Raw genomic sequence first — 25,835 nt, 5'->3', positions numbered from 1 at the left:
CGTCGTATTCGTAAAATATGGTCGTTCATTGCTATAATGCAAAATTACTTCATGTAATTGCAGATTTGGACGTTTTATTCGAATTGCTTCCTCAGTGGCTTACACAACCCGTTCAAAATTCACAATGTTCCCTCATTCCAGAAACTTGGCAAACAGTATTCCCTCAGTATCACCTTCCCAGCAGACTTCTGTCTCTTAATTTCTTCTTGTGTGTGATGTGGTATGCATCTTTTCTATGAAGACCATTCTGGACTAAACTATGTAGTGATGGTCCCGTGTTTTGTTGCCAGTAACAATCCAGCTAAAGAAAACTTAGCTTTTCCTCTGACAATGCATAAAATATGCCAGCCTCAATCCCATATGCAACAGTTTGTTCTCTTCCGTTAGTTCCTGTGGTACCCATTGACAAGATATCTTGCTATATTGAAGAATGTCATGAATAATGTGGTAACTGGTGACAGTGGGTGCATACTAGTTTGGTTCCATCAGATACACACCTGAAATATACAGTACTAATTCGTTCCAGGGTTCAGAAAGGTGCAGTATTAATGCGGTCCGAACTATGCAGGTATAGACAAGTTATATATATATATATATATATATATATATATATATACCATATAAAAGAGACTGTTACAATATATATTATGAACTAGCTGTTGTATCGAATCCAACATATTTTCATGCTGGTATGATATCGATACTGATGTATTTTGATGTTGGTAGTGATACTGATTCGAATTCGTTTTCATAATTAGTCGCGACTGTACCTAACTGTCATTTCAATCACTGGTAAACATTCTGTAAGTAATCTTCACAACTTTGGCCTAACAAGAAGATTTCCAACCAGTAGTCCTCTATTTTCGGTTCGGGACCGAACTAGTGCTGATAACTTAATGACCCGGGACGAACTAGTATTGTTTACTTCTTGGCTCTGAACCGAACTAATATATATTTTTGATCATGGGACCGAACTAGTAAACTCTGCTGACAATATACACATTTATTAAATCAGTACTTAAGCCTAAGAACGATCTATCAACTCCCATTTCCATCAGGGACTGCCATGTTGTCATCTGTTGTGGTTTTTTATTTTGCCACAGATCTCACTGTTTGATATTGAAGATCGTCCTGATCCGAACTTAAGAAGCCATTTCTAATCTTCACTCCACAAAAATCGAATGATTGCATAATATTTTCACTGTTGAACGAACTTTATAAATCCATCACTATGTCAACTACCAGTATGGTTACCGAATAACATTTCTGGATGTACACAAAGGCTATCAGACCCTCTGGATGGTAGGAATATTTAAATGTTTATTTTATAAATATTACATAATCGATACTTACTTTCTGAATAACCTACTAGTTACTCTATGTTCATATATTTTTCTTATGAAAATATTTATATGTTTTTCTTAATACTTCTGTTTTGTTAGTAAGGTTTCATTGATTCCTTCTCTCTTCTGCTTTGCGATTCTTTCTTTAGCTCCAGCAATTCCAACAAACCCATGTCAACCTTCACCATGTGGACCATTCAGTATATGTCGTGTGGTTAATGGGCATCCAGTTTGCTCTTGTCAAGCTAACTATATTGGCACACCTCCGGCATGCAGGCCAGAGTGTGTTGTAAGTGCAGACTGTGCTCAAGACAGGGCTTGCATCAACCAAAAATGTGCAGATCCTTGTCCAGGCACATGCGGTCTAAATGCTCGCTGCCAAGTTGTAAACCATAATCCTATATGCAGCTGTTCTCCGGGCTTCACTGGTGATCCTTTTGTCAGATGTGTCAAGGAAAAAAGTAAGATTTCATGAATTCCCTCACACACGATTATTACAAATGTAAAATTTTAAATGAACTGAACTAATTTTTATAACAGCCTTAAGTTTTGAGATTCATTTTGATATTTAAGATTTCCAATAACACAATACAACTTTCGTCATAATGTTGAAGAAAAAGACTAACAAGACTAAACTTCTAGTATAAAATGTAAAAGAAATTAGAGGATTAGGATAATATTTAAGCGATACTTGCATAATTATTATCATATTTAAACTAGTAAATTTAATATTTTCTTTCATTTTGCAATTAAGATTGTGAAACGCATTTTACATCAAGGCTGTTTATATCTTAAGACAGAAGGCAGCTGTAAGATAGAAGATAGACTATAGGTAACATTTGGTTTTTCATCTATCATAACGAAACACTGCAAGAATGAACTATACGCAATTAAATTGTGTAAAAATTTAGACTACCATTAATGTAAAAAATGGACGTTTCACCATCAATTAAGTTATTTACTTCCTCTACATTTTTTTCTTTATGCTTTGTATATTTTTCTTTATAGAAGTATGTATACCTAATACAATCACCGACTCACAGTGAATAAAGTAGCATTTGGAATGTGAAATAAATCTTTTGATGAAATTTTAAGTTTGCATATATATGAGATGTAAATAATTTGATTTCAAATATGTATGTTTCTAATACTGACGCTCTTATATGTTTAAACAATGTCAGTATTAATGAAAATCTTGATTCCAAAAATCACTTTTTGAACCATACAGAAATATGTGTTCAATGTTGGCTATACATGCTTTCAATCTTCAATCTGCTGTGCCTTGCATTTATTATATTTAAATTTCTTATCTTTTGTGGTGTACTTTGGCATGCTCTTCCTTTGTCTGTTTCTAGAACCTCCTGTTCAACCACCAAGTGGTAATCCTTGTGTACCTTCGCCTTGTGGTCCAAATTCTCAATGCAGGGCTGTTGGAAACACGCCTGCTTGTTCATGTTTACCAAATTATGTGGGCAGAGCCCCTAACTGTCGTCCAGAATGTACGATCAATGCTGAATGTCCCAGCAATCTGGCATGTCAGAATGAGCGTTGTAGAGATCCTTGCCCTGGGTCATGTGGTGTTCAGGCAACATGTGTAGTAGTAAAACATGCCCCAGTATGTACATGTCAACCAGGATTTACTGGTGATCCTTTTGCCGGATGTTCTCCCATACCAAGTAAGATATCAAGTATTTATTGAGTATATTAGCGTTAAAAATGTATTTCATTTGGAATATTTAATTATGCCTTGATTTGAGAAAGAAAATTAGTCATTTTACTAAGACCAACATCATTATATAGTTGCTGGATAAACCCTGTTCTGTGTGTATGTATGTTCGTGCGTATTGTTGGAGAAAGCGAGAGAAGGAAAGGAGAGGCAGGCAACATTCTCCACTTTTAATTTTTTGTAGGCACAAGAGGATGCTTCATAGAATAAGAAATGGTTGTAATTCAGTATATGTCGTGTTGTAGAAAATGCATTTAGAAAACTTTTCAAACCAGTAAGTTACGCAGCTGTTTTCAGTTTACAAAATGTTTTGTTTAGAAAAATGAGCAGAAAGTGATTATACACAAATATAAAGTTAAATTTAGAGATTACTGTTGCAATGAACAAAAGTATATGGAGTTGTTATGTAGGCCTAATGACATTTCATGCAACTACGTGATTTCTTCACATAGGTAAGAATTTACATTAGGTCTATTACTGATACAATAATTATCATGAATTTGATATAGACATCACTGGCATTGATGTTGACTGTGACTGTATGACTTAAACTTACATCGTATCATTGTGTATATATATATATATATATTAAAACTTTCTGACGCTGCTCAGTTTTTCATATGTTTAATTCCTTAAATTAAAATATCTGACTTACTACAGGATTTCATGTCCCTGGCTAATTACATTTATAGGTTGAACGTCATGTGTTTAACATCTAGGCTGTACCATATTTCATACCGATAATTATCGTAATTATAAACTTAATTTTGAAGGAAGTATTAATAAACAGCATTCTCCTAGACGTGAGCATGGTGAAGCTGTATCGGTAGTTACCAGTAATTTTATAGTGAATTATAGGTAATTTTTTCATGACTTGCAGCTCTAAAGCCAGTTGAGACTCCACGAGATCCTTGCAATCCGTCACCTTGTGGTGCAAATGCAGTTTGCAAAGAGCGTAATGGTGCTGGGTCATGCACATGCTTGCCAGAATACACAGGCGATCCATACACTGGATGTAGACCAGAATGTGTGCTCAATACAGATTGCAATAGAGCGAGAGCTTGTGTTAGAAACAAGTGTGTGGATCCGTGTCCTGGCACGTGTGGAATCAATGCAGATTGCCGTGTTGTGAATCATGCTCCTTCCTGCAGCTGTAGACCTGGTTATACTGGCAATCCTCTCAGTTCTTGCCATCTTCCTCCAGCTAGTAAGAATACTTCTTATGCTTTTCTTTTCTGAACTATATTTACAATCTTGTTTATCCAGCAATTACTTAATTGCACATAATTGTGTGTATGAAAATGTTTGGAATATATGTTTATTAGAATGTCACTACCATTCTTTAATACTTGTTAAATTCAAATTAGTATTTATAACTACATAAACACGTTACCGTTATGGTACATTTCCTTGTAGTAATAGTCATACAACTCTCTATGAGCATTCTTTGCGGCAAAGGATGATATGAGTTTTAATTGTATCACTTAACTCACTTCTTAATAATATATCATTATTCTGAAGGATATGTATAGGTAAATTTCGATTAAACAGTTTGTACTGTTGTTATTCTGTTGGTAGTTATTTTATCTTTTGAGGTTTAAATACGTATGAAAGTAAAATTTCGAAACATTTATACAATAAATTTCACTTTAATTAATTTTAAGCTGGATAAACAAGATATTACTGGCTTTTTGATATCATGAATATGGTTGTCTGGATTCAAATTATATCGGTAATGATTAGGAATTGATATTCTGATCTAACTACAAGTATGCTGTAATGTGAAAACAGTACATGAAATAAGATTTCTGAAATTATTGTTGTACCACATAGCAAGCATCTCATTATGATCAACAGATGTTTAATGTTGCTTCATAAGTTGCTGTTCTGCAGTTAAATACTATGGTATAGAAAATATTGCAGCATGACATATTTCATAACACCTTTATTAACGATCTTACAGTTTATTTACTTTTTTGTCTTAAATTTCCTACAGAAATGCTTGTTATATATACTGTAATTATCTGGCTGTAAGTCGTAACTATTCAACTTTGAATCCTTTGTTGGACGATAAGATTTTCTGTGAATACAGTATGGATGGACTACCTTCATTATAGATTTAAGCATGTAACATAATTCTCGCTATTTTGATAATATTGTTGATAATATATCTTGGTCTCGAGACTAGCCTACTTGTTTATTTGAAAAGATGTGGATGTGAATTGAAGATTTAAGTTTAATTATTTTACTGAGATTTCACTTTCTGATACTGGTAATATTATTGATGATGATGATTATGTTGTGTTGTTTTCTAATGCCAGGCGTTTGACAATAAAGTAATTTGACTCTTGCACTCCAATATTTTTCAAAGATATTATCATGGCCAGCCACTGAAACACAGATTTTGAGGTGTTCTGAATCCATTTCTTGGTTTGAGTTGCACAATGGGCAGTTAGGGGACTGATATATTCCAATTCTATGCAGGTGTTTGGCTAAACAATCATGGCCTGTATGATGATGATTATAGTAATGGTAATAACAATATAAGAATATAATAATAATAATAATAATAATAATAATAATAATAATAATAATAACAACAATAATAACAACAATATAATTTTTTTCAAAATTACATTTCTGTTATTCCTTTGAAATAATGATAAAATTCATCCACATATTGGTATGTAAATTGAATCCGAGCAGCCATATTGATAAATGTTGTTTATTTCTTCACACAAATGTTTTTATTTCTGCTTCTCATTTATTACCTCATATTTCAACTTTGTGTTTTACTGTTATTCTCTTAATCATGTGGTCTTTGGAGTTCAGTTGTAGTCCTGTGCTGTTATTTGTAATAGATATAATACATGTAGGGATAGAGGGCTATATCACCAAATAAGTCTGACAGAATCTGTGAATGCATTCTGCGATTTATTCATGGGAACAATTGGCTTATTAGCTTATAAACTAAAGTAGTGAATATAATGATTACAGATTTGTGTCATTGAAGCTTTTAAAAGTTCATTAGTCAAACTTTCTCTTCTACATTGTGTTTGTTCTTTTCTCTCGTTGGAAGGGGAATCTTAATAGAATATTTTATAGTAGTACTCATTGAACTATTGAACTATCGGTAGTATCATTAAGCATTCAGAAAATATCAATTTTCTTCCACTTGCTCAATGGAAAAAAAAAAGATCTCCTAAGTCCACATGAATATTTCTCTTATGCATGTACAAAGCATGTTCTGAATTTAATTTCAATTTCTTATAGCTCCAACAGAACCACCTGTAAAGAACCCATGCAAACCTTCTCCATGTGGGCCATTCAGTCAATGCCGTGTTGTGAATGGTCATGCAGTTTGCTCTTGTCAGACCAATTATATAGGAACACCTCCAAGTTGTAAGCCAGAATGTGTTGTTAGCACGGAATGCCCTCAAGATAAAGCATGTGTGAACCAAAAATGTGTAGACCCATGTCCAGGCACATGTGGTCTCAATGCTCGCTGTCAAGTCGTAAACCACAATCCTATCTGTAGCTGTATGCCTGGCTTCACTGGAGATCCTTTCGTCAGATGCCTCAAGGAACAACGTAAGCTTTATTCTTTTGTTTCTTTGGTTATGGTTTCTGATGTCTTGAAAGTGTATCAAAATCAGATTGTGAAGAATCACGAACAGTGATAACTTTTCCAAACTGTAACTGAAAAAATATGTATATTCAGAAAATTAAATACCTATTTTTGGTTTTCATCATTTCTCAGGATTAAATTCTGAATATTTAAATCATGTCATGTTGGGAACTGTCTGAGATATTTCAATTGCAAAGAAAAGTTTAATGAGAGGTACAATAGGTTGATTTTTTTTTTTTCAGATAGTAAAAATTTCAATCGAAATGCAAGTGGTGCTGTCAATAATTTAGTGGACTACTGTTAGTGACGACCTGAATAACGAAGTTGTACCACCTGCCTTAAAATTAATCTCCCATAGCTAAAAACACTCATCGGTACAGTTTTTAGAAAAGATCCCGTATAAGCGTTTACCGGAATTGGTCAAAGGTTGCATTTCATCTGATAATTTCCTCTTCTGAGGAGACCTTATGCCCATAGACCTGACTTCACACGAGGAAACAGGGAAAAAAAATCACAATCGGAAGAGCATAGAAAATATGGCAACACTAAGATATTTTGCTTGGCCAACTTAATTTGAAAAAGAACAAATCGATATCTGTTTGCACACTAAATAAATTCTGACTCGACCACTATCACCTGAACACATTTCACGAACGCTAAAGGTATTACTGTTAACTACATTCATACACCAGTTGCTTGTCGTCAGTGAACAATATAGGCCTATAGATGTGTATTCATTTTGAGCTACAAGAAACTAAAATTATCATTATTATATTTTACGAAATTATTGTTTATTATTCATACGACATTGCTGAATATCCACTTCACTCTGAAGATTCCTCCATGGCACGGATATATACCAGAAACTATCACTGCATGCGGATTCTTCACTGCTGATTTGAATAATAAGCTCTATAATTTAAGGTGCATTTTCTTATTTTCTAAATTCTTATCTTGATACTTTATATGAAGTGTGTTCTCTTCTTTGCCCTTTGACTACTCGATTGCTTTGCTTTATTGTTTTTCTTCCTATAAACTATATGTTGGCATGCCCTTGCTCTGTCTGTTTCTAGAACCTCCTGTTCAACCACCAAGTGGTAATCCTTGTGTGCCTTCACCTTGTGGCCCTAATTCTCAGTGCAGAGTGGTTGGCAATACACCTGCTTGCTCATGCTTGCCAAATTATGTGGGCAGAGCTCCTAACTGTCGTCCAGAATGTACGATCAATGCTGAATGTCCCAGCAATCTGGCATGTCAGAATGAGCGTTGTAGAGATCCTTGCCCTGGTTCGTGTGGGGTTCAAGCAACATGTGTAGTAGTAAAACATGCCCCAGTGTGTACATGCCAGCCAGGATTTACTGGCGATCCCTTTGCTGGATGCTCTTCCATACCAAGTAAGAATTATGCATTTTCTTTTGTTATGATGCCAACTTAATAATTGAGAGCTTGTGATAAAAAAGTAATTGAATTTTTTTTAATGTGTAGAGTCTTTTTAAAGGTGCAATATTGTATACCATACATTTTCAAACTCAGGATTAGTGAGCAATCATCATCATCATCATCATCATCATCATCATCATCATGAAATTTTTATCAGTATCTTAAGTTTTTTTTCTTTATATTATCTGATTTTGTTCCAAAAACAACTAGAGATCACGACTATTAGCATTTTATGATTGGTCTCCAGTTTTCTTTATCCGCATTTGTTGAAGTATTGTTGTGTTTTAGATGAGTTTTCTTTATTTACTCTGCCCACTTTTACTTTATTTTCATTTGATTTAAAATAATTGCTAGAGAATGTGCTTCATATTCTGTGTTTAAAAGGGTACCTAATTTTTTTTATTCATTTTCGTAAAGTGCATTTTCGTTTCAAAGATACCGTAGTGCGTTCATTTAATAATATTTCTGCTTCCTTTAATTTGCTGTCAATTTAAATTCTACAAGAAACAGTGTTATGTTAATTAAAAAAAAAAAATAAGTATGTAAGTACCTACGTTCTGGTGATATAATTATATCCACTAGCATTGAATGCGTGTAATTTATGTACGTTTTATTATAGTTTTAGATTTTAAAGTGCAGATTATAAGACTGAATAATATTGAGAAATTAGGTATAAGTTTGTGTTAAAGAAATATTTTTAAGAATTTTTCATGCAGACTAAAGTCTGTTACAAAATGAAATAGGAATATTGGAGGCTTAAAAAGTTCATTAAGAAAAGCAACTGACTGTTAAATAATTTTAAGATTAAAAATTTCCATCAGTTTCCTGATAATTTTGTTCTCTATAGTTCCTGTTTTCAGTACCTACGATTGTAAAATATGGAAAAAATAGACAATGACTTATTCTGCAATTAGATAACGAAAGTATCAGTCATACAAAAAGTGTGGAATATTCAATATCAGATTTTTAAATGCTAATTTTAATATGCAGCTAGCCTACTATGAAATGTTTTTTATATCATTATTTTATCAGGATGTCACTAAATAGGATCAGCTTAAAAGATGCTTGCATGTAACTTTCAGCTACGCAACCTGTTGAGGCACCACTTGATCCATGTAATCCATCACCATGTGGTGCAAATGCTGTATGTAAAGAACGTAATGGTGCTGGATCTTGCACCTGTCTTCCTGAATATACGGGAGATCCATATGCAGGCTGTCGACCTGAATGTGTTCTGAATACAGATTGTGATAAAGCAAAAGCTTGTGTGCGAAACAAATGCGTGGATCCATGCCCTGGCACTTGTGGTGTCAATGCAGAGTGCCGTGTTGTGAACCATGCTCCTTCCTGCAGTTGCCTGCCTGGGTACACTGGAAACCCCCTCAGTTCTTGTCATCTTCCTCCAGCTAGTAAGAACAATACTAAACACTGCTATCTCTTTTGAATTAAAATATTTATCTTTCCTGTGTGGTAGAAACCTTTATAATGAAATGCAAATATAAGATACTTAACAGTCTGTTCTGTGATATTATTTATTTATACAGAATTTATTTTTGATAATAAAATATTAGTATCTATATCAAATTTTGTATAATCATAATATGGTATTCAATTTCTTATCAAGCTATAACTAATTAATATACTGAATTGTAAATCTGATCTAAATGTTTAAATACATTTTTACATAAAACAAGTAAAATGTATGCTACTAATTAATGGCTGATAAAATAGTCTGTGAACTAGGAAATGATACTCTTTTAACAATTGAATACCAGTATATGTAAAATTTGTGTTTAAATTATCTTTTAATTCTAGAATTTGCCTATTTTTCTTTATTAAATATCACTTAGCCTTCAAGAATGTTATTTACTGTAATTAAGAGGGCTTTTAAGTAATATAATATAATATTAATCCAGAATGAAATTATATTTTGAAAAATATAAGTTAACCTTACATAATTTACATACTATAATAGAGGTTCTACCACATACTATGGGATGTATATTACTACTTACATTTGAATGCAAAGTGAATGCTATTGGGAATGATTTACTCTATTGTATGAAGTTCTTTATGCATGTTCTCTTTTCTTTACAATCTCTTAGCTCCAACAGAACAGCCTGTAATGGATCCATGCAAGCCCTCGCCATGTGGGCCATTTAGTCAATGCCGTGTGGTGAATGGTCATGCAGTTTGCTCTTGTCAGGCGAATTATATAGGAACGCCACCAAATTGCAAGCCAGAATGTGTTGTTAGCACGGAATGTCCTCAGGACAGAGCATGTGTAAACCAGAAGTGTGTGGACCCTTGTCCTGGGACCTGTGGCCTTAATGCTCGCTGTCAAGTTGTGAACCACAACCCTATCTGTACTTGTAACCCTGGCTTCATTGGTGACCCTTTTACAAGATGTCAGAAAGAAGAAAGTAAGCATTAACTTCCTTCTTTTCTCAAACATTTTCTTCAATATTGTGCAATTCGCACCATTGCTTTATTTTCAAAAATGAAATTAATTTTCGTGAAGAGATATCGAATAATTTATGTTTCTGTCTCAAACCAAAGCCCTTTCCTCCATTTTATACTGTGTGACACTAAAGCCACTTACCAAACAGGGAAAACAATATTATTTTGAAATGACAAGTGTAGGTATAACATATTATTTCCTTTGGAACAAGTCTCTTCTAATCACTAGACCTCAAATTTTTAGGCGCCTAAAATAAGCCCTGAAGTTTTCAAATAGGCACTAAAAACATAGATTTAGACGCCTAAAAATATAATTTCAAGCGGCTAAAAATATTATTTTATGCAGCTAAAATTTAATTTTTATTCACATAAACTACAGTAACTATAATGCAATTAATTAGTGAATATTAAGCATTATGGTATACAGTGACAAAAACAGTAAAAAAAAAAAATATATTGCGGTTAGAAACTTTATTTTTGTTAAGTCTTAAATTATGAATACTGGTACTGTACATAATTTTTAATGAATTCATCGGCCTCATTGCTCTAAAGGCTGATAATACATAAATACTCATATTACAATTAAATTAATTAATTTACCAATTAATTTACAATTAACACATTGTTCATAATTGGCATTGCAATACATAACGGTAACGTTTTTCTCTAATTTTCTATTGTGAAACTTTTCCTTTTCTTAGACAAAAGCATTTTATAACAGAACAAATTCTTCCCTTTGATACCGAAGCAATAGATGTTTATTTAAATCTAGCAATATTTGCCTTCTGATATCTTTAGAGAGAATTACATCCTCCCGATTCATCACATTTCTACTGTCTGCTCAAGTACTGAATAAAACCAGACATCTTCCAGGAATTTCTTCATTCCTACAGTCAAACTATTACAGGATATTTGAACCAAACCCATGATATTCAAAACTTTCTCTTCCACTGCTACACGAAAATTTAAAAATGTATATGTAACAAATAGAAATAGGCAATTTAAGTCTCTGAAACCTTAGAAATAGGTCTCAATGGACAAAATAGGAACTTTTAGGCACCATAAAATCACTTTCAAACGTTCATATTTTATATAAAATGTGAAGATATTTAACCTAAAATCCGAGGTCTAGTAATCACATTCTGCCATGAAATATTATACAGCATAACATTATTACATCGCATTATCCTCAGATAAACATGACTTAAGTTTGCTTATGAAGATTACTGTTCTCAGCTCAACTGCACAGTGCACTATCGCAAATGTTCAAAGTGTGTTCCATTTATTTGAAGACAGTATCTCACTCGATCCTGACATTCTTCTGTTACCAGACAGTCCAAAACCATCACACCAATGTATAGGCAGTTTAATACATACATTAAAACAACGTTTGGTGTGCTGGACATAAAGCGAAATGATCATTTTAAATCGGCTACCAATAAACAGCATTCAGTGGATGTCACTGCAAAGCTGTCAGTCAACCCTAAAATGTCATTGCACTATGTATTCAGGAATAGGGTCTATACATGATCTCTTTTTCTCTCAGTAACTCCAAACAATAAACTAACACGAACTAACTGTAGCCTTATTGTTTACCATGGCCTACTTCACAATTAAATCACAAAAAGATAGCAGTCATTTCCAAATAGAATAATGCATTCCACTTGACAATGTCTTTTGTGTCATACAGTATTATAGAAGTGTAGAGAGAAACTGTTAAGTTTATTACATTTTTAAAAATCAATTTGAATAGAATGTGACTTAGAAAATCTCTCTCTCGTAAAGGTTTACTTTTATTTTTTAATGATAGCATTGTATAGAATTTTTTTAATGTTGGCAGTTCTTTACTACAAATGTATACTGTTAAATTTATCTGCTTATATAATTGTTTTGTCGTGTAGTATACCAATGCCGTATTAAAAAAGGAGAGAGAGAGTTAATAATTTAATTATTTTTTTTTATTCTGTACCGTAATATATATTGATAAAATGTGAATCCTATATTAATTAAAAAAATAGTTTCTAACATAAATTATGGACAGTTTAATTATAAATATTCTAAGCAATAAAAATATTATGTAATTATTCTCAAATTTCTGAATTGCAGCAGACAAATTCTTCTAAAAACTACAGCATTCTGTCCCTTTTGTAATTTATGTTAGTTAATGATTAAATAATACTGAAACAGTTGTGTGAGCATGGAGTGAATTCTTCAAATTACTAATTTACATTGCATTTTGTGCACTCTTTAACAAATTGAATGTTTCATGCCTGAAATATCTTTCATTCTAACTCTGATACTCTGAATGTTATCTCTGGTGAATGGTATCTTTTGGAATGTGGTTACTATTTTTCTAGAACCTCCAGCCCAGCAACCACCAAGTGGAAACCCTTGTGTGCCTTCACCATGCGGACCTAACTCACAGTGTCGTGCTGTTGGGAATACTCCAGCATGCTCTTGTTTGCCAAATTATGTGGGCAGAGCACCCAATTGTCGACCAGAATGCACTATCAGTGCCGAATGTCCAGGCAACTTAGCATGTCAGAACGAACGATGTAGAGATCCTTGCCCAGGGTCGTGTGGCTCCCATACCACTTGTGTTGTTGTTAAACATGCCCCAATGTGTTACTGTGAGACGGGATATACTGGCGATCCATTCACAGGATGCTCACAAATTCAGCAAAGTAAGCAGTCTATACAGATTTGGTTATTTGAAGTTTCTGTAATAGATCTAACTGTTAAAACTTTGAAAAAAAAATTAATTGATAATCTATTGGTTATGAATTAATGTAAACTTTAATATTAAAGGCTTTTTATTAGTTATTTTCCTTGTATTTTTAGTGATGATTTGATATTACGTTCGTTCTGTTATGACACAATAACGAGGAAAATAAACATTTAAGTATCATATCTAATAGAGAACTGAGTCAATAAAATGAAATTTTTCATGAAATGTATAAGTAAATGTTAATTTTAGTATTGACTCTATAAATAATCTGATATAAATTACGTTTATAAAGAACAGTATGTATATACAGGTCGTTATGAAATATTTTAGAACCTAAAAGATCTTAGTGACTTGCTTATATATTTAATTATACGCGTAGGTATTTATTTACATAATATATTTATATAATTATATACATATTTAATTACTTAATATATTTATTTAAGTATAATATACGTATTTATTTATAACAGATAATGCTGTGCAGTTAGTGTATTTCAAAGTTTACTGATATACAAATATAGATTTAAGAATGAAAATTTGTATGTTGAAGGAAATTAGCATAAGAAACAGTAAAATGTTCTAACATGATGCTGGTAGTCAACTATATTCTCTGTGTCTCGGTGATTAGCTAGTGTTTATTTAACGATGTTTCAGTTATAAGGTTACATTATTTTGCTTCTGTTTTCAGTACAGTGTGAATATATAAATAGGGTTCGAAGCTTATATGTTAAAGAAGATCAACAAAAATAAGAGCTTTTTTTTTTTACAATAGTGTAGGCGTATTCAACTAATTTTTCTGCATCCTTAGTTTTGGATATATTAGTGTTACACATTTCATTTTTCCAGTTCCTACTTCAACTGAAGGACCTAGAAATCCTTGTAATCCATCACCATGTGGTGCCAATGCCGTATGCAAAGAAAGGAATGGTGCTGGATCTTGTGTATGCCTACCAGAATACTTTGGAGATCCATACACTGGTTGTAGGCCAGAATGTGTTATCAACTCAGACTGTGACCGCAGTAAAGCATGTCTTAACAACAAATGCCGTGATCCTTGCCCTGGTACATGTGGTCTGAATGCCGAATGTCGCGTGGTGAACCATGCTCCATCCTGCACGTGTGTGGTGGGCTACACTGGAGATCCCCTTTCTGCCTGTGCGCTCATTGAGCCTAGTAAGATATTTCTTCTTCTATCTTGCGCTCTTACACAAATGTGAAATAATGTTGCTGGAACAATTATCTGAATTATCTGTAAGGATCCATCCCACTCCTCAGAGAAATAATACATAAAATATTTGCTTTGTATTTATCAAGAATGAACTCCAGTTCATGGCATTCGTGTAATGAACCTCAAGATATGTTCATTATTCTGAGAGGAAATCGTTACAGCGCGGCCTTATATAGCATTTTTTCTCACTTAAAGGATTGATATATTTGCTTACTAAGTTATTTAGAAGTGTTCGTTTAAGATAATGTCTTAAGTTTTAATGCCCTAAAGGGAAAAAAGAGGAATAAGTGCTACCTAGTGTTTTGAAAATTGCAACATAATTATAAACGAAGTGTAAATGAAAGCGAGGAAAGTGTTGCTTCATTATTATTTTTTTGCACAAGTTAGAAGATTAATATGCTTTGGATGCGGCAAACTTGAACACCATTCATTCATTTTTAATTTTTTGTCTCCGAGATAGCTTAATATAGTCAAAACAAAGATCCAAAACCTATGTAAAGAGCATGTTAAGATAACAGAACATACAAATGATAGTAGTATATTATGAAACAAGTTTATAATGTTATACTTTATTACACGAGTCGATGTTTAGGAAACGAGTGAAGTGAGTTTCCTAATTTTGATGAGTGCGATAACTGCATAACATTATAAACGTGTTTGTTACGTTATTTTTTAATGACAGCATTATATAACAATTAATAAAGAAATAACATCAAATTTGTAATCATGGGTACTTTGATATCATTGGTCATTACGGTATCTTCAAGATTATTTATTCTAATGGACATAAGTATTTTTTAATATCGTGGAAAATATCAGTGATTTTATTAACAATGTAGTTAATTTTCAACAAAAACATTATTTACATTTGTGTAAGAAAATTAACTTATTATTTCTTACTCAGCCATAATTTAAAGTTTAGTTTTACCTTCATGACAGACTTTTTCCCATTAGATTTTCTTTAAATTTTAAAAGATACAAATACCATTGAAAAACATGATTCTTGCAACTTAAGTTGTATCTAACATTCAATTACTATGCATTCTTTATAGGAAAGGAATGAGAAATTCATTTATTCTATTTAATTACATCTTACTTCTATTTTCTTGTGTGGAATGTCTATGCTTTAAAATGTCTGTTATGGTTACAGCATCTATGCAATTTTCTGTTTATTACCTTCATTTAGTTGTGGTTCAACCTCCTCAAAATCCATGTGATCCATCTCCATGTGGACCGAACAGTCAATGTCGATTGGTGAATCAACATGCCGTGTGCTCCTGTTCTCCTGGTTTTATGGGAAGTCCGCCTTCATGTAGACCAGAATGTGTTGTTAGCTCTGAATGCCCTCAGAATCGGGCCTGTCTCAACCAGAAATGTGTGGACCCATGTCCAGGCACATGTGGTCTCAATGCTCGATGTCAGGTTGTGAATCACAACCCTATTTGTAGCTGTGCTCCTGGCTTTACTGGTGATCCTTTTGCAAGATGTCAACAAGAATGTAAGCTTCTTATTTCTTTCTGTCACACTGTTCTTCTCTTTTCTGTCATTCTTTTTCAAAGGATAGATTCTTCGGGGTTTAGATTGTTAATTTCGTAGTTTTCTTTTTTTTTTTGTTCTGTTTGTTAATCTTTCAATAAGTGGCATTTAAGAATGCTATAGAAGTCTAATTCTCATATTTAATGAAGTGTATTAATTCACCCATATATGAAACAACTATTATAGAAAGTAGTAACATTAAGACTGTTGATTTGGTGATCAATTAGTTAATTTTATTCCCATTTTTAAAACAACCGTCTTCTATCTCTTTCACATAACTATTGAATAGAAAGCACACTTATTATTAAGCTTAAATATGAGTTATATGCAGATTTTAATCAGTATAAAGACAAAACAGATCCCTACAAAAGTAAGGACTATTTTATATTAAACACTTAAACCCATACAATTCCGTTCAAAGTAAAAGTCTTACAGAATATAACCCTCTTCTCCACAATTAACATTAAGCAATAACATGTCTAAATTTTGTGTAGGTTCTATATTGGAGAAGAAAAATAATTAGATTCAGCACCAATGTATTCTTCAAGAAGCATTGTCATCTCTTAAGTTTGAGATTTTATTTTCTTTAATCTGTATTATATCCGAAGAATCTCTCATATACATTCTAACTGCACTAAAATTGCATTGCAGTGACTCCTGAATATATTGTGTAAAAGGGTTGAATTAAAACTTAACTCTTAGCAATGAATCTGCTCAAAGATGAAGTACTTCTGTGACACTATTAAATGTTTTATTATTCAGGAGTCTTACTGTAATATGTAATTAAGAAATGGTATAATCCAGCCAATTTCAAGAGAGAAATACTCTTCTTTATACTGTAATTACTATTACTTTCAACTCTTCTTTTCCTTATTTCACTTTTGTTATTGTGATACTTCAGTGTCTGTCTTTATAACTGTTGTGTACTTTCAGCATGATCTGTACTTTCCCTATATCTTGTCTTTTAGCAACTACTCCTGCTCCTGTCGGAAACCCTTGCAATCCTTCGCCTTGTGGGCCAAATTCACAGTGTAAAGTGATTGGGACACAGCCAGCATGTTCTTGCCTGCCAAATTATGTGGGACGAGCTCCAAACTGTCGCCCAGAATGCACACTTGATGCGGAATGCCCCAGCAATTTAGCCTGCCAGAATGAACGTTGCAGAGATCCTTGCGCTGGTGTTTGTGGTATTCTTGCACAGTGTACAGTGGTGAATCACCGCGCAGTGTGTACATGCCCACCAGGCTATATTGGTGACCCTAATTCAGCTTGTTCTCTGCCACCACCGACATGTAAGACTTTATTACAATTTTGACGTAACTGAATTCATGAATGAACTAGTGTTATCTATCCAAGATGGAAAAACTTCCCATTTTTATGTCTCACTTAGATTTATTAGTACTAACAGAGGAGATTTCAGAAGTATTGAAAATTCACTACAAGTTGTAAGTGTAAAAGGTACAAACAGTAGAAACTACGTTTTTGTTTAATTTCTCTTTAAATATGATCATAATTTGCTTAATAGGAGTCGAGTTAGCTCTGTCGATAGAGCAATAGACAACAAGGTAAAGGAAGTTGGGTTCAAGCCCGGATGGAGGCGAAATATTTTTCGTCTCACTATGGCTTCTAGATTCTCTACTTAACCTCCTATGATATCGAGTACTGGGTCTTTCTTGGGAATAAAGAGTGGCCAGAGCGTGATGTTAACCACATCATCTGCTTCAAGTGCCGAGGTTCAGAAAACATGGGAATTCCCCTCCCATCTTCTGTACACGACAGTAACATGCGTATGTAACGATTTATTTATAACATACCGGTATTTTTGAGGTACGGATATTGTAACTAAGTCTAGTTATGATATTTTAAATTAATGTTTAAGTATAAGGAATGAAAATATTCTACTAACGATGTAGAATGATTATAAAATTCGTAGTTATGTAGCCTATGTGTATGAATGAGTATGTCTGTGGAATTAAGGACTATAATTTGAGGAAGCACATTTTACCTCATTCTTGTTGTAATTCTTTGATAACTGGTACGAGTATAATTAGATTTCACTCAGACATTTAAGTGATTTGTACCAAATCATTCAGTTTAGTGCAATGGTTTGAAAAGTTTATACATAAGCTACATTATAGTTTGCAAACACATTTACTGTACAGTAGATGAAAATACATTTCAAATCCAACATGTGAAAGTTTCATTTGTTTGCATACTGGTAAAGGACAGCTCATTCCAAGAGGGTGAAGGTTTTGTTGGTTATGGTTAAGACACACTGGATACTAAAACATTAGAAACATATTGTGAGTGAATAAGTGAAAGTGAAAATTCTAACATATTGTTTTTATATTCTATCCATCTTATTGAAAACAAATCATGACTCACCTCACAATAACATATGAAAACTGTGTTTCTTCAAGAAACTATCTTTACTTTATCAGTATCACAGCACACCATTTTCTTTCTAATGTTTTAATAAACATAAGTAACTTACAGGTAATGTTCTTATGTTAAAATTTCTATATAATTACGTTTTATTTCTTACAGCAGAAAGTGGTTCGAGATAATACGTGAAAATTACTGAATTTCATAGATTTCAGCACCAGTACCTAATATGATAATAAATTTGTAACTTCCAGCTACGGAACGTACACCAGCTACTCCTTGCTTTCCTTCTCCATGTGGCCCTAATGCTGAATGTCGAGAAAGAAATGGTGCAGGGTCGTGCAGCTGCTTGCCTGGCTATGAAGGCGATCCTTATGATCCGACAAGAGGTTGCAGACGAGAATGCGAGGTCAACACTGACTGTCCACAGACACTTGCATGCATTACCTTCAAATGCGTGGATCCATGCCCTGGAACTTGTGGAACTGGAGCACAGTGCAATGTTTTGAATCACATCCCAACATGCACATGTCCTCCAGACTTCACTGGCGACCCATTCTTCCAATGTCGCCTGATACCACCAACATGTAAGTACTTTATTTACTTCCTTTCTACATTTTGAAAGTTTGGGCGAGGAAGGCAAAGCGAAATATATACAATTACTGTATTATCTAAATATAGTCTGAATGATTTGAACGTATATTAGAAGGGAATAGTAATGTCCAATAAGGATAAAAATCAATTATTAGCATAGTTTACTGTTCGTCGTGTGACTGGCCACGTCCCATAATAATAAGTAATATATAATTGTTTGTGAAAACATAGGTTCTCACTATTGAAACTTTTTTTTTTTGTATAACTTTTCCTGAGCTGGTCATGTTAATGGGCAGTTTGTATATCTTTTGGAAATGTATTCTTTTTTGCATTTCATTTATGGTATTCCACAGATCTTACATATTAGTACTGTAGCTTTGAGAAGTGGAACTAGTCAATAGTTACACAAAAATATACAATACATAGCAAGCAGATTAATTTTATTTACGAGAATCAGTTGAGCAGAAGGTATGAGTATGAGGAATTTTTTTTATAACTGCTGAGACTAACAGAGGATAGATGGAGATCTGACGTGTCTTGTATTAAAATGGTAAATGTTTTGATTACTGGTAGTCTACTAACTAAATACATCTTAAATTTAAACTTCAACAGTTTTAATTATTTACCTGTAACGCTGTTTTAGCCACTGTTGAAACATCTATAATAGCTCATTGGTTTTGAAGAACATACTGATATTTAAATGCTTTAGAGGTTTTATATTTTTCCACTACCGATATGTTAGGGTACAATTACAAAGAAAAGAGATAATAAGACATATAGAATAGACAAAATGGATACCATAAAAAACGTTCAAAGAATATTTTTGGCATTCAACAAAAAATCATGAAAAATCTAAGTGAAAGTGGAGGAAATTATTATTATTATTATTATTATTATTATTATTATTATTATTATTATTATTATTATTACTATTATTACTATTATTATTATTCTCCAGCTGTTATTGTCAGGAATATGCCTTATGTTCATGGTTTCCTTTGATCTACAAGGTGTTACTGTCTATCTCTGTTGATCTCAATGTTGACTTTAGTGGTTTAGTGAATAGCCAATGGCTCCGAGGTTCGCAGGTTCAAACACAGCTGAGGACGATAAAATCGTTTGCATGGATTCCTCTGGGAGGAAAGTACTGAGTACAAGCAGCAACCTGTACAACTCTCTGCTGTTGTGCGGGTGTTTTATGCATTAGGGTATGTTTCCTCACCGGTGAAATTCATGCTTGTTTCGCGCTATATTATCATCTACCTCAGTTTTTTAAATGTTGCCCTCTGGCGCAAATCGGTGGTAGGCAGGTTGTCATCCGCTGACACGATATTTCCTAGATCCGTACAGCCACAAAAAAGAACACAGTGTAAATATGGGAGGTCCATGTTGTAGATTTATGGCAGTAAAAACCTTGTCCCTAATAGAGGGCAGCAGGCAAAATTTATTGGCCATTTCTCTCGTATATAGAATTTCGTTGCTGAGTAACCTCTACAGTTGATGAAAGTGTCGTTAAAAAATATCACTCAAGTCAATACTCGATTTCGGTTCATAAATTCTTTAAAGTAATCTTAACCAACAGTGAAACTCTTGTAGATTGTCTTAAATAATTAATTTCTGGAGCTAATGATTTATTTATATTTCTGTTTTCTATCCTTTAGAACTAGTGAAGCATGCTCATTATTATTTACTATTCTTTTTTATTTGATTGACTAGTGTTTTCAATTTCAACGACAGATTAATAATTTTCTTACATTATTAATAGTATATGTTTAAATATTTTACATTGCTATTAATTCCCATAAGTTTTAAAGTTTTCTTACGGTTTATTTTGAGCCTCAGTTTCTCATATTGTTCTTTCAGTTTTTTCGTTAATAATTGTAAATCTCTTTTATTCTTAGGGTTGCCAACTTTTTTTGAAGAAAGTAAGTTACGGAAGATTAAGAAATCGACAAAATTTCATATAGAAAATTGGCAAATTACTCAGTTCAGTTACAAAAAAGCAACTTTATTCTACACTTCGACAGCTACGCTTAAATTAAGAGTATTTTGAAACATATCTTGTCTCGCGTAATACAAGTAATAGTTGAAGTCAATTGCAGTTTGCAGCTCTGATTTGATTAGATGTGTCATACTACTGTTTGGAACATCTGTCCAATTATTGTTCATGAGATAAAACATCCTCTTTGATGAGCATTACTACTCGGTATGCATAGAACACAACCAGCTAAATTTTTCAAAGTTATAATATTAATATTGTTTATAATCTATTTCCACCAAGCACCTTCCGAAAAGACTGCATGTTTCAATGCATCTCTTGAACAACAAAATTCATCATATATAAACACTCATCATTCACGGCAACATCAAATGTTTCAAATAATGATTTTTTACATTGCAAAAATAAACAAGAAAAATGCTCAAAGAGAAGAAAAATACGGGAGCTGGGAGACTGTTAAAAATCAGGGGCAAATACAGAAGATCCCGGGAAATATGGGAATGTTGGCAACTCTATTTATTCTTGTAATTTTATAATTTGGCCATGTGTGAAGAGTAGATCCAAAAGAAGTCCCGCACTTCTAGTGTATGTGTGTGTGTTTTTTCCTTCAATTTTACGATTTACACACAGAGAACTTTGACTGATGGATGTAAAATCCTTATCATGACTTCGACTGAAAAAAGAATAATACCATGAAAAGTTAAAGAGAAAGCAAAATTACCAAACATGTTTCATATTAAAACCAGAGGTTTTTAGCCAATCTTTGATTACTCAGTGGCTTAGGCAGACATACAAGCTTCACATGTATCTACTTACAACTATTTTTATAGACACATCTATGGGAAGTGGAAAATACGATTTCAGCTTCGAGGAATCTGTCTTAAATTTTTGCAGCTCCAACACCTCCTCGAGATCCATGCTCTCCATCACCTTGCGGTCCAAACAGTCAGTGCCGAGTTGTAAACCAGCAAGCTGTGTGTTCATGCCTGCAGAACTATGTGGGTTCCCCACCACAATGCAGACCTGAGTGCGTTGTCAGCTCTGAATGTCCTCTGGATAGAGCATGTGTGAACATGAAATGTGCTGATCCCTGTCCCAATACATGTGGAATTGGAGCTCAGTGCACAACTAAGAACCACAACCCCATCTGTGCTTGCCCGCCTGGCTTCACTGGCGATCCATTCAGTCAGTGTACTCCTCAACGTAAGTGTGCATGTGCTGAAATAATCAGTACTGGTTGTTTAATTCAAACGTCTATCTCTGGAGAGAGCAGCTAAGCTTCCGAAAGCAAATGACCAATATTCGCACAACAATGCTACTGAATTTCCTTTTGGCCACCCTCAAAATTCTGTATCAATAACATTTAGTTAGAGCTGTTCTTGTGCTTGTAGAGAAAATAAGTGTAAAATGTAAAAGCCCATTAGTAAATTACTTTCATACGATCAGTAATCTTCAGAATATCTGGACATAACAGAGAAAGTGAAGTATCAATAGTATACAGAGAAGAATGAGATCTTACGCATTTATTGACAGTGCTGAATCGTTAGAGTAAAACAAACAACAATTTCTTTGGCATTTTGTTCCACTTCTTATAGTTTAAAAAAAGGTTAAACTTTGAACCAACTTTAATGGTTCCTATCAACAAAATTACTTACCGGTACATGTACAAATAATTTATATGATACTGTGATAATGTAAGAAGTTACTTGCAGTACATAATTACGAAATTAACTCGTCAGATTAATTTTAAAACAAATTAAGAAACTGGCAAGAGGGCACAGTCTAATCGGGCAAGCAAATTGAAGTGAAGATTATAGCTATTTGATGTTTACAATGTGCCAGCAGTGTTGAAATGTGTGAAGAGCAGTTCATTGTATTATGGTGTTGCAGCTATATATATAGGCCTATAACGATAAAATAAGAATGTCCAAGAAATAGTAGTTGTTGAGAAGATTTTAAGTACTCTATTTTTATCCTTCTCACATGCTCGATTAGCCTTATGCATAAAGTCACTCTGTCTAATTAGAAACACAAAAAAGAGTTCTTCACGATATACTTATACCCCATAATTTTTTAAAATGATATTTGTTCATTTAGTATGTGATGTTTGATATACGTTTCTTATTAAACCTTTTAAAGGTTTTAGCCTCATTTTCTTACAACTTTAAACTCTACACAATCCATGAGGATAAATTGATATTTTAGTAGAATTGAATAAGGAAAAGAAAATTAATTTTAATGAACAGTCAGATTTTACAGTGTCAACTTACGACGTGTCATAAAATACAAATTTAAAATGAAATTTGTAGTAAATTTTGTAAAGAAATGAAGAGTTCACTGTAAGAATGATGGATGTCATTTGGAATACATTTTTCAGGAGGAGCAATTGAAAGTTTGAAATGCTTAGCGCTCAAAGCTTAACTGTGATTTTCCGATCATTACTGGACTGACTATCAGTGTTAATGCCATATAACTCTCTATGTACATTTTATATGTCTTAAGCTATGCATTGGCAGTCTTGGTTCATTTTCGACAAGAAAGTGACATCCATCATTCTTACAGTGGACTCTTCAAATGAAATACACTTTTTGTATTAATTATTAAATATTCAAGATCAGTTTATTATAAAATTAATATGTATTCAGTCATTATTCAAAATTTTTGGTTATATTTATGTAAACAAACTTGTAGATAAATTATGGAAAATAGTATGAATTATGTTTCCATTTTGAATTACGTCATTCGTATGTATTAATCTTAATATTACAATTTCAGCTATGCCACCAGTGGTAGTGCCTACTCCAAGTCCACCATCTTGCATCCCATCACCATGTGGCCCCAACTCACAGTGTCAAATCGTGGCCGGGAACCCTGCTTGCTCTTGTTTGCCTGATCATATTGGAGCACCTCCTAATTGTCGTCCAGAATGTGTTCTCAGTGCAGAATGTCCTAGCCAGCTGGCATGCATTAATCAGAAGTGCCGAGATCCATGTCCAGGCTCTTGCGGTTACAACGCTAATTGCCACGTTCTCAACCATATTCCTGTATGTCTTTGTAATGATGGCCACACTGGAGATCCGTTTACACAGTGCAGTCCAATTCCACCAAGTACACCACCACCAAGGAGTGACCCATGTAATCCTTCACCTTGTGGAGCAAATGCTGTGTGCAGGTATTTTTCAATGGAAATTTACTCATATCAGTTGAATTTATCGAACAGAAATGTTGTTAGCGTATTCTTATACCTACACTGTACCAGGACCATAAAGATACATTTTAATTTAATTTCTTCATTTTTTAAGGATTTCCTTTTCAGAACAGTTGCTCATTAGATTAATATATTTACCTCATGCATCCGGTTAATTCAGATTCTGTAGAGCACCAAAATGTATTTAAAAAAATTAATTTTGAATCAGTAATTAAAAAGACATATTTATTTTACAAAATTTACATTTTTAGGCACCATTAAAGAAACGGACGTTGGAAAAAATTGGTGACACTAGTGATAAGAGAATTTCATTCGACATTTGAGGTATAGTTCATTAAATAGAAAAAAGGACATATCCAATATTTTGAAATTACAAAATGTTACATCATAATGTTCACTTTTGTACTCTGTGTTATTAAGTAGTAGCAGTTCTTACATATTGTATTCAAAGTTAACATCATAATATGATACATATTATGTAGCTTCTATATAAAATAATATTTTGTTGCATACCTGTATTAATATTAATTTTCCTCTTTTAAATATAAGTGACTATTCATGCTGATTTATATCTTACAGGAACCATTGAGTTCTTTACTTCTTGTAAACAATACTGTTAAACATTTGATCTCATAAATATAAGAACAGTCTTGTGGATTGCATGATGTGATAATTTAGTTCAATACTATGTAAATTTAAATATGTCGAATTCTTTCATGTTAGGCCTGGAGGTGTGTGTGAATGTTCTCCCGAATACGTGGGCAATCCATATGAAGCCTGTCGACCAGAATGTGTGCTTAATACAGAATGCAAACGAAACCAAGCTTGTATTCGCAACAAATGCAGAGATCCGTGCCCAGGAACATGTGGACAAAATGCAAGATGTGATGTCGTTAATCACATTCCTACATGCTCTTGTCCTCAAGGCTTCACTGGAGACCCATTCTCAAATTGTCGACAAGTAGTCCAAGGTAGGTTCTTTTAATCGAGAAGAATTAATTTGTTGTTGTTGTTTTCTAATGCCAGGCGTTTGACAATGAAGTCATTTGACCTCTTGCACTCCAATATTTTTCAAAGATATTATCATGGTCAGCCACTGAAGCACAGATTTTGAAGAAAATAGCAAGTTGTAGCCGATTTAAATGAACACCATATTTCAACGTTTTGGTGGCTACTTCATTCACACACAACCCCCAGAATGTCTGGAGGACCACATCTGCTGTTGGTCGACGGGTCCATTGGACCTAGCTGGGAGATCTTGTTGATCACCGGCTTTCCCTCCTTGATCCACTGGAGAACGATTTTAGTGCCATAGCAGGTCAGCACTAGAAACAGAAAGTAGAAAGAGGAGGAAGGAAAGTGAAATGAATCCCTAGGCCTCGAATGCTCTAATGCCATCGGGTTCGAAGAAAGTAAGAGTTCAGTCAGAGGACTGGATAGGAAAGGGTAAAGAGGGAATTAGGTATTGAATAGAGGAAAATTATACCAAATTCAGTCATTAACTCATCAAGCTGACCAGTGCTAATTGATGAGTAGCCCCTCCCTTTAGTTCAGCTC

General features: G+C 33.6%; 1 protein-coding gene across 1 annotated transcript in view; it reads left to right on the top strand.

Moving 5' to 3' along the window:
* dpy (dumpy) overlaps positions 1 to 25,835 on the top strand; it is a 673,297-nt gene that overhangs the window by 436,014 nt on the left and 211,448 nt on the right. Inside the window, exons 64-78 of the mRNA XM_069827690.1 lie at positions 1,493 to 1,804; positions 2,699 to 3,019; positions 3,950 to 4,276; positions 6,343 to 6,660; positions 7,771 to 8,091; positions 9,220 to 9,546; positions 10,243 to 10,560; positions 12,955 to 13,281; positions 14,175 to 14,501; positions 15,743 to 16,054; positions 17,061 to 17,384; positions 18,732 to 19,064; positions 21,965 to 22,273; positions 23,846 to 24,242; positions 25,002 to 25,249. Of these exons, the coding sequence (XP_069683791.1) occupies positions 1,493 to 1,804; positions 2,699 to 3,019; positions 3,950 to 4,276; positions 6,343 to 6,660; positions 7,771 to 8,091; positions 9,220 to 9,546; positions 10,243 to 10,560; positions 12,955 to 13,281; positions 14,175 to 14,501; positions 15,743 to 16,054; positions 17,061 to 17,384; positions 18,732 to 19,064; positions 21,965 to 22,273; positions 23,846 to 24,242; positions 25,002 to 25,249 (4,821 nt within the window). The remainder of the gene's footprint in view (positions 1 to 1,492; positions 1,805 to 2,698; positions 3,020 to 3,949; positions 4,277 to 6,342; positions 6,661 to 7,770; positions 8,092 to 9,219; positions 9,547 to 10,242; positions 10,561 to 12,954; positions 13,282 to 14,174; positions 14,502 to 15,742; positions 16,055 to 17,060; positions 17,385 to 18,731; positions 19,065 to 21,964; positions 22,274 to 23,845; positions 24,243 to 25,001; positions 25,250 to 25,835) is intronic.

This window comes from Periplaneta americana, chromosome 1, assembly GCF_040183065.1.
Source record: "Periplaneta americana isolate PAMFEO1 chromosome 1, P.americana_PAMFEO1_priV1, whole genome shotgun sequence".
NCBI lineage: Eukaryota > Metazoa > Arthropoda > Insecta > Blattodea > Blattidae > Periplaneta > Periplaneta americana.
Note: the sequence above shows the minus strand (reverse complement) of the source record. Positions and strands in the feature narration are given on the sequence as shown.